At 31.9% G+C, this 10,703-nt stretch overlaps 1 protein-coding gene across 1 annotated transcript in view; it reads right to left on the bottom strand.

Moving 5' to 3' along the window:
* Positions 1 to 3,766: 3,766 nt before the first annotated feature.
* LOC106462735 (RNA binding protein fox-1 homolog 3-like) overlaps positions 3,767 to 10,703 on the bottom strand; it is a 173,427-nt gene continuing 166,490 nt past the window's right edge. Inside the window, exons 8-11 of the mRNA XM_022390062.1 lie at positions 9,685 to 9,742; positions 8,417 to 8,526; positions 5,704 to 5,788; positions 3,767 to 4,684 (exon numbers count right to left, since the gene is read on the bottom strand). Of these exons, the coding sequence (XP_022245770.1) occupies positions 4,640 to 4,684; positions 5,704 to 5,788; positions 8,417 to 8,526; positions 9,685 to 9,742 (298 nt within the window). The 3' untranslated portion in view covers positions 3,767 to 4,639. The remainder of the gene's footprint in view (positions 4,685 to 5,703; positions 5,789 to 8,416; positions 8,527 to 9,684; positions 9,743 to 10,703) is intronic.

Below are 10,703 nucleotides of genomic sequence, written 5' to 3'. Positions count from 1 at the left end.
CAAGTGACATACTGACATTATGTCATACATAGAGAAAGTATATGAAAATATGTGTCACAAAGCTAAAACTGATAACATAATTACAGAATGTAAAATAAATTTCATTGTTCAGGCTCAATATAATGAACATATCAAATTGACTGTTTGTTTTTGGATTTCGTGAAAAGCTACACGAGGGCTATCTGCACTAGCCGTCCCTAATTTAGCAGTGTAAGACTAGAGGGAAGGCAGCTAGTCATCACCACCCACTGCCAACTCTTGGGCTACTCTTTTACCAATGAATAGTGGGATTGACCGTAACATTATAACGCCTCCACGGCTGAAAGGGCGAGCACGTTTGGTGTGACGGGGATTCGAACCTGTGACTCTCAGATTACGAATTGAGCGCCCTAACCACCTGGCCACGCCGGGCCTATATTATCTTGAATTACGCGTAATAAGGTACATAGTATAGTAGAGCTTGATGTGCAATATTTACACTAATCCATTCTGAATTATTCAAACACAGTATAGTATGGCATCACAGGGAAAACATTTAAAAATGAAAGTTGCAAGAAGTACATTTTTTGGTTGTAAAATAAACTCATTAAATTATCACTATTCAGCTTAAGAATAATTTAATAACATTTCACATATGTCGTAAACTTATGCTAACTCATTCCATGAACTTTATTCTTCAGTAATTATAACAGAATCCCCCCCACCCCTACTAACAAAAGTGGAATACTGAAGCATGTTTATACCCTAATGGTTGCACCTACTTCACATTATCAGTACTCTGTGTGTAGGTATTTTTCACTTGTTAAAAATGATCGACTGGATTTACAACAAACATGCTTGATAAACAGTCGCTATGATAAATATTAACCAATTAAAAACAACAAAGCTGTTTTCGTGCAAATCATATTGCACATGTCCCTGCAACACATGCCGATAAGTCTTCTATGACTCTCTACACTCTAAAAGTTTCAAAATGTCTGGCCATTTCTACCTCTTAAGTATTCCAATAGAATGCTTTCCTTGTTCCATGTAGCTATCTGTAGAGCACCAATAAATGAAAGCTTGCCAAAACAATACTGAATTGTTACATATTCTTGATATAAAAAGCTATTTCAGCTTAATAAAAATAGTCTTGAGATAAGCAAAATGGGACATCCTCAGATCAGTACTTATCCGCTGATCACTGAAAAATCTAAAAATTTACATCAATTTAAATGTACCGATTTTTCATAGAAAAATATAAAGCAAATGTGTTTAAAGTAATGAATATTTGATAAATTGTTTAGTTTCCAATTTACGTTTTGCCACAAAAATTTATATTCTAAAATATAAGTAAAATTTTGTCCAAAAATATAATTTGTGTAGTTTTAAAATTATGCAGAATCATAACTTCTTCTTTAGATACTAATTTCAGGAGAGGCAAAGGTTATAAGTGAACAAAAGTGTTACGTACGAGTTAGTAGAATAACGGTTCTAAATGCACTGAAAACAAGTGAAGCTGTGACTAACTTAATAGACTAGTGAAGGCTTAACTTACAAGTTTAGCTATCCATGTATTATTGTCATGGTTAGTCACTTATAGAATCATCTAAATATAATTATTAACGAGTTACTAATTATTTTTGAAATTACTAAACACTAATTAGTAATTACTTTTTCTGTCTGTAGGGTGGTCCTGAGAAGGCCTATTTCTGTGGCCATAGTGGCCAGGAGCTGGTGTACTATATATATCTATTTATCTGAGGTCTTCCTCATTAAGGCTTTAACAAAGTAACTTGTTGGATTGCTTTCAACTGGTTATCCAAGTTTTGCTTACTTTTATACTAGTTAGGTATATGTGAAGTCTTCTTTTATCAATCTTTTTCTTGTGTTGTGGTTCACACTTCTTGTACTGTCTTCTCTTCTGGCATAATGCTATTGCTGATAGATTGGATTATAGTCCTGTGTGTTTATTATGCTTCCAAATTTTAACTTATGTTAGTCTTTTTTTTTTTTCAACCTATTGAAGCCCACAATTGCAAGGAATATTGTAATAGATGTTTTATTTTCTCTCCATTGAAACTTCGGGTGGTTCGATGTATATTTACTGCAAGTGTATTGAGCTGTGGCTTCTGAAACTGTTCCAACTGTATGTTGTTTACATATCCTTTGTATGTTTTCAAAGAGACCTTTGACACGAAGCAATACGGCCCGTGTGTCTGTAATGAAAACAGAAGAAGAACTCCTCTTTCTAGTTACCAAGACACACTACTCAGATGGCACAAGAGTTTACAGGAAACCCACAGATAGTGGTAAATATCAATCCATCTCAACATACACTGCCTATTTTCAAGGATAAACAAGATTTATAATATCAAAATTGGTAAAAAGAAGGAAGAAATCACATCACTAAAACCCTCTTTCAGAGTATATACCTGGAACACTTTCTAATGGAAAAAATAAAAAGATAAACAACACAAAGAAGATTACAGACATGAAGCCCTATTTAACCAGGACAAGGATCCATCTGAAAACCCACACACTGAGGATATGTAAACAGCATACAGTCAAAGCAATAGAATAGAATAGAATACAATCACAGTTAGTACTAATCATACTAACTAAGGACCCAATAGATAGTAAAAAACACCATGAACAATGTCCCTTATGAATGTGGACTCCAATGCATTGGAGAAACAAAAATATCAAGAAAAGTTATAATTTAGATGCATAATTGATATAAAAGACTCTGCAATACCAATCTATCAATAAATGGATATCATGCAAGAAGAAACCATACAGTAAACTGGAATCAAACTAAAAAAAAATGAAATACGAACAATGCATGAGAAAAAGAATGATAAAAGAAGCTTTCTACGTCCACCTAACTGACAAAACACTCAGCCAACCTAATATAGATATCAGCAAAACCTGAAGAACCCTCTTGAAACCATTTAAACAAGTTAGTTGATTAAAATACTAATGGGCCTCCTCAAACAAAATCAGTCTTTCTCAGGACTTCCCTGAAGATGGCATCAGGTTAGCAACCACAATAGCATAAAAAATAAAACTAGTCAGTAATTAGTTTCTAGTAATTAGAAAAAAGTTGTATCTAATTAACAGACTTAAATGATTATTTATGATACTACTTTATAATATCCAATCACCACAACCTTATCGCAAGTACTATAAGAAACAAGAAGAAGAAACTTTTCTATTATTGTAATTTCTCGCTAACATGAACAACCTAAGTTGTTGTAATTATAAACGGAAAGTGAAAACATTTCGGGTAGCAGTCAACATCTAGCTTAGTGGCTGTTCTATCTTCATTAGAATACATAATGCTGTTTGCACCTACAGTCACTGACATTACTATACCACATAAATATATGTGCAAGTCTTAAATATTTCTAATCAATCAAGTAATCCAGCAAGCTGTAAGATGAATAAAAATATAGTTAGAAATAGTAACGAGAAAACAAGTACTTAGAACCAATTTACACAACACCAAAAAAAGGTTAAAATTTTTATGTGTTGTGTAATATTACTTTACTGGAGAGGAGAAGAATACCACTTTAAAAACACAAAATGATGTAAACGTTTTAAACAAAGTTCTTTACTGGGGAAAATATATGTAATTCTCTAAGCTTTTTAAAAGATGATTGAAGAGATCACACACACACACAATACTGAAATAACATAAACACATTATGATATTTTTAAGCTAGTGAATAAATAATTTATATCATAATTTTCACCATTAATAACTTTAAAAATAATATTTATATTAAGACACAAAATAAATTAATTAAAGCTAATTACTGAGGAATATTTTAAACTCTTTCATATGAGGCTCTGTTTATTCAAATGACAAATAAAGCTGATACACTAGTTTACAACCGGCCCTCTGTATCACAATGATTTACCTGTTACAATTCACAGCTTAAAATATCTGCAAAATAGTTTTTTTTTATCAGTTTTCAACCATAAAACCTGCACAGTTTTAATAATAAAAAAAAAATACAGCTTTCTTAGTAATTCTCACTTACAAGGGTAAAGAATCAGTTTTAAAGGTGTTCATCAGATCATTTAAAGTATTTACATTTTCCTTTCTTTATGTATAAAATTTATGAATCTTTCAGCAAAGAATGCTAAGTTTTCTTATATTTGTTTAGTTTTAGACACAAAAGTATTTATCTTAAAACAATAACTCTTTCTTTTCTAATAAATGAGATTAAAATATTGAAATTCTAGTTACTTATCACCCTGGGCAGATCTGATTTTTCTGACTAGACTAGAGACACAGTCATGATCAAAACAAAATAAAGACAGTAATATATTCTTAGAATCAAAATGGTATTAAGTCTAGTGCAAATTCAGCTCCAAGGTCAAAATCTATGAAATATCAGATCAAAATACCATTTTCAGATCTCTGTTGAGATTGAGCAAGGAATAAGTTATAAATAACAAAATAAAAACCAACATGTGTGAGTATTTTCAGAGGGTCGGCAGTATCAGCCACATGTTATTGTGCAGTCGATGTGTCAAACAAGCCACTGGTTCTCCTTTTCCTTCATTTGTGTCAGATTCTTTACATTTATTTAACAAAATAGGACAGCTTTCCTTATAAACCCTCTTCCACACTTGAGATAATATTCTTCTAATATGGTGTAAATCTATTATATCCACTTCTGTAAACAGCAGCCTAGAAAGAATGAAATAGTGAACATGCAGCAATCCAAACATTTCTCATTTATCAGTGGAAGGGCAGATGACATACTATGTTTGTAAAGTGTTTTGTTAAATATTAGGATTATTAATTTTAAAATCCTTGTTATACTGGTGATGGGTGCATGTACTGTGTATGAATGTTTTTTAAATATACTATTTACCGTGTCTTAAACATTTTGTAATGATTTTTTTCAAAAACATTGTAGATATACTATGTTACAATAATGAAATTGTTGGTTAATTGTGCTGAGCATAAAAAAGCCTGGAAAAATATTAGTGTTAACTGTACAAAGAAATAATTGTTTTAACAATGAAAGCAATGCTCAAATATACGCAGACATATGCGCTTATAAACTTTTTACAAAATTATGTACTGCATGCTATTCTAGATTTTTTATTTTAATATTATATTCACTTTCTTTCGGCATACAGCATAGTTGACTAAACATTTCAAAAAAATTAAACTAACTTACTAATTGTCTAGATTTTAAAGACTTTATCCTGGCTGATAAAATTTTATTTCTACTTTATCACTTTGTGGGATTTTTCAAACCAAATTTGTTATAAAAACAGTTTGCAATAACTTTTAAGATTTTAGATAAGGAGGAACAATAATTACATAAACACTATACCTTTCATAAATCTGTCAGCCTTTACTGCAGCTTGTATAGTAAGCAAGTTTTTTGTAATTTTGGGCTGGCCTGATGTCTTCAATTTTGTAACTTTTGTGAACTTACCCCAATGTAAAAGTCATCAAATGCTCCTAATATCTTTCATTACAAGTAATAATTTGTGAGTAATAAAAAAAAACAGACATGCAACAGAAATTGCCATTTCTGAAAACCTTATAAAGAGGATTGCAAGAAATACTTGAATTCAACTAAATTGTTTGATTAGCTCTTAGAATTACTTATTCTGTACCACCCTATGGTTAAAGTAGTCCTTATTGGTTAATAACTTTGAGTGCTCATGATAGATATTTCATAAATTTACCTGGTATCCTGCAACAGGTCCTATGCTATGCCCTAGGTAAGGATCTGTGTAATCTCGTCCATAAGTGTAGTACAAGGATGGAGTGCTAAAAACAGACCACAGTGAAATATTATACAAACTCACCAGGTATACTCCCGTACAGAGGTTTCTGAACTCTCATACAACACACTAAATGAAATAACAAATTAACTGTCTAAGGGTGAGTAACTTGTTTAAAATATCTTGCAAATAACTGTCTATGTTTAATGATTTGGATCTGGGTCTCTAAGATAATATATTTACCACAACAATTTCATTTCTTACATCGTAAAACATATAGTTATTCTTGTGTATGGTAATATAATAGTAAACTGACAAACAACGAATTACAAGCATAATGAAGTGGTTTTATATTTGGGAACATAAAAACATAAAACCAATTCATTATGCTTGTAAATCATTGTTTGTCAGTTTACTAATATATTTATTCTAATATTCCTGTGAACTGGACCAATGTTTTTTGTTTTTGCTGTGATGATCTGCATATTTCTATTGCTTAGAACCAAAGATAACACGTAATTAATTTACAATATTATTAATTTTTTTTTATTATCCTAGTCACCATTGTCTTTAGTCACTCTGTGCACAATTAGCTAAAATCTTCTACATTTAGTCTTATGTTTCTGTGTTCAGTGAAGCTTAAATGTGATTTAACTGACTTCAATCGAACCTGTTGTAATGAAAATAATTTTTGATGTGTTTTCAAAACTCATGTGGTAGAGCTTTGTCATGATAGACTAGTTGTTATTGTTAATGGATGTTGATAAATACTGAAAAGCGACTATAGCAGTAACGTGTAAAATAAAGCATTTATAAGATTAGAATGCTAAGTTTCCTCTAACGAGATTCTAAAAATGTGATAAAAACATCAAAAATAATAAATATACCATATTTTGCTCACATCTAAACAATTTAATTAAATGTACATGGGGTCGATCCATGGACTGACTCCGTACAGGAGAAAATTTTGACGATAAATTTCAAATCTCCCATGCGCATCATAACGAAATGTGACAAGCTGTTAGTAAACAATATAAGTCTGTTGTACACAAAATATCAAATACTTTAATAAAGTACTTGTACTCGAGATAAGATATATCTGTGAACTGATGAAGTCAGTCTGACTCAGATGCCGACAAGTTGGAGTGCAAGGAAACGTTCATGGGAAGAATAGAAATACATTTGTTTTGGTTTGTTTTTAAATTTCGTGCAAAGCTACACAAGGGCTATCTGCGCTAGCCATCCCTAATTTTGCAGTGTAAGACTAGAGGGAAGGCAGCTAGTCATCACCACCCTCTGCCAATTCTTGGGCTACTTTTTTACCTACGAATAGTGGGATTAATAATGGTTGGAGACGGCTTGAATGGGTAATGAAGAAAAACTTTAATATAAGTTTAACATAACAGCAAATGTACAACGTCAAAACATTGGTTCCTCATCATCGAATTTGAATAGTGGGATTATCCGTCTCATTATAACATCCTCACGACTGAAAGGGCGAGCATGTTTGGTGGGATAGGGATTCGAACCCGCGACCCACAGATTGCGAGTTGAGTGCCCTAACCACCTGGCCATGCCGGGCCTAGAAATGCTTTTGTCCATCATGAGGTTTGCATGTTGCATAACCATTACAAGTACTTAAATTCACATCTATAGTTTTTCATTATCCCTAAATATCATATTTGGCATTTCTCTCCTCTACCAGAAACTGTCGCTAAATCAGCAATGTAAGGTAATATGAATAGTTGATAACTGACATCAAATACAAAATACCGTGTTGTATGTCACTCTTTAGTAGGACGTCAATGCATGTGCACTTTAGCAATTAAACTGCAGTTAGCAACATGGCCAACTGAATATTTGTACCTATTGTGAGAAAAACGTTTACAACCTTTGTCTAGTTAACCTTTATTGTTTCTGTGCAGGAACACCTTTACAGGGTTTATACATGTAACTGAGTATGTACAAGGTAAGAAGTGTCTTTAAAAATAGTGCATCAGTTATTATACTATTTACACATGTATGAGTGGTTTTTTAAATTAATAGTGAATTACACAGAAGATCAAATCTGTAATATCATTAAAATGATTCTCAGAAAGCTAATTAAAGATGAAGGGAACTGTTGGTCCATCTAGGCAGTCTCATCCATTTCATTCAAACATTTATCAAGCCTACCCTTAAATTTACTGAAAACAATCCATTCTAAAGGCCAACCACCCGTGCTAGCCATTACTCAACCATACCATACAAAGGACGTACTGAATATGGTACACTGATTTTTACACATAAAAAATTCAATTTTGCTCTTTAAGATGACACGGTTTGTTCGTTTATCATAGATTTTTTACTTGGTGAAATACAGACACTATACTGGGGAAGCAGACATAACATCACACTGGTTGTGAAATGTAGCACCATCATTGATAATGTGAAAAAAAATAATGTAACTCAGTTATTTATATCCTAATGTTAGGCTTACGTAAACACAACTATAAAACATTATACATGAATCATTTTATCTGTATAAAGATGCTGATTTTGTGCAACTTATTGCAATTCAGAATACTGAAAAAAAAATTGTTTTACTGAAAAACATGAATTGTCTAATATCTGATAAAATATATATATATCAAAATGCTTTATAATTAAATAGCTATTTAATAAATGCTATTACCCTGCAACAGTGGCATATGATGCAACAGGCTGGGCAGCTGCAGCAGCAGCAGCAGCGGCATAACTCCGAGCAGCAGCTGCAGTGTAAGCTGCTGTAGCTGCGTATGTGGCCTGCAAAAAAAATATATAGTATTAACATATTATATTTTGATTGTCAGAAATTTTCAATATTACGAACATTATAATAAGTAATTGGAATCAGATCATCATTAAGGCATTTTTGACATTTATATGACATTTGGACAATGTGGAACATTTGATGTATCTAGCTATTTTGGCATGCCAATTCCAAAAGAATGAGTCATTGGAAGAATATTATTTAGTTTTCTTATTTTTTTTATGGCAAAACTACTAAGGATATATATACTACTGTCTCAAACTTTGAGCTGCCGACAAACAGGACGGAAAATGGCCAGCAGTACCCACTGCCAACTCTTGGGCTATTTTTTTACCAACAAATAGTGGGATTGGCCATAACATTATAATGCCTTCATGGTTGATAGGGAGAGCATGTTTATTACAAAGGTTTAATCCTCAGACTAGTCGATTGCAAATCAATTGTCCTAACTACCAGGCCATGATAGGCCTTTAAACTTCTTCTACAATCAATTAAATATATTATTTTTTGAGTTCAGTTTTATTGAACAAAGATTGAACTCAAGCTGATTCTTCATTTATATCTTCAGGATTATCTTGAATTGGATTACACTTACAGACTTTACTTCATAGCTAACAATTAGTAACAATTTCACAAAATGAATGCTCCATATTAATTACTCTCATAGTGTAAAAGTAATTATTTTAAAGTTCTCAGCTAGTTTTACTGATAAAAAATTTTTCTTTGTAAACAGAACATGAAATATGTTATACTATATATATATATATTTTCATGCACAGTATCATTTTGAAAACTAAACATTTTACCTTAATTCTTTCTTGACCAGTTATATTCCTTGGAGTTGAACAGAAAAATTTTGGCATTTAGCATAACAAGTTAATCCTTCATGTTTAAAAAGGGTATTAAAATAGATACTTTTGGATTACTTTCACTGACTTTTCTCTGATGAACTGCATTTCGTGAACATGCCAGTGCTAAGTGTGCCAATTTACTATAAATATTAATAGTTTGAAGGCTAATATGTGCAAGGACTAACAGAAATGTTTTATAGCATGCAGAACACTCTGTACTGTATGAGTACACACAATACCTCAGTTAATAAGTTTTTCTAAGATTTGTAAGCACACATGATTATGAAACAAAAAATTTACCGGCAACTGATATCTCTCAGCTCCAGCATAGGCTAAAAAAGGATCCTGATAAATACCTCTGTAAAATATAATACAATACATTAAAAACAAGTCCTTGCATTTCACATCTGAATCTAGTTCCATTACAAAATACTTAGTTTTTATTTTAGTATTCCGTGTGGATAATCAAAAACAAGGTCAGCAAATTCAAGCAGTCAAAAAAAAAACACGAAAAACTTAACCAAAGCTTAAACTTATAAATGTGTAATTTGTCATCTATTTATGACAATTCTCCTAGTTTATATAAATTTAAAAAAAATCTAAAAATGTTTAAATAACTTTATTGAAAAGAAATACCAATGCAATAATTTTTGAAAAAATTCTGAATCAAACTAATTATTAATAAATGATTATTTAAAACAGGAATGTTAATTTTTTCTGTTGTCCATAGGTTGCACTGTATCATTTTCCACAATATGATTGTTTCTTCTTAAGTAACATAATTGTATAAACAAGGATGGCTATCCATTTAAGTAACCAGGATCACAACAAACTAAAATTGTGCAATAAATCCTGTCCAGAACAGTAAGACAGAAAAGCCTTTGAAGTGGAGCACTGCTAAAGCATCCACAAATACAATAATTATATTTAAAACTGCCTTCATGTGGTCGCACTTCACACATATAAACCAGTAACATTTTTAATTCCATGTCAAAGTTTGATGACAACGGTTCTGAATCAAACCATGTATAATTTTTAGATCCATCATACACATTATGTATGCAAGAAATGGAAAAATGCACAATTTTAGGCATGTAATCAGATCCGAGTTAAGACTGGCAAAGAGTCTATGTAAAATGAAAGGAAAAAGGAGAAGAGGCAGGTAGAAACTTGCTTGGCTTAATGATTTGTTTGTTTGTAATTAAACACAAAGCTACACAATGGGCTATCTGTGCTCTGCCCACCACGGGTATCAAAACCCAGATTCTAGCATTGTATGAGACATACAGCTGTGCCACGTGGGGGGGGGGGGGGGGGGG

This window comes from Limulus polyphemus, unplaced genomic scaffold (genome assembly GCF_000517525.1).
Source record: "Limulus polyphemus unplaced genomic scaffold, Limulus_polyphemus-2.1.2 Scaffold1234, whole genome shotgun sequence".
Taxonomy (NCBI): Eukaryota; Metazoa; Arthropoda; class Merostomata; order Xiphosura; family Limulidae; genus Limulus; species Limulus polyphemus.
This window is presented reverse-complemented; position numbering and strand designations above follow the sequence as displayed.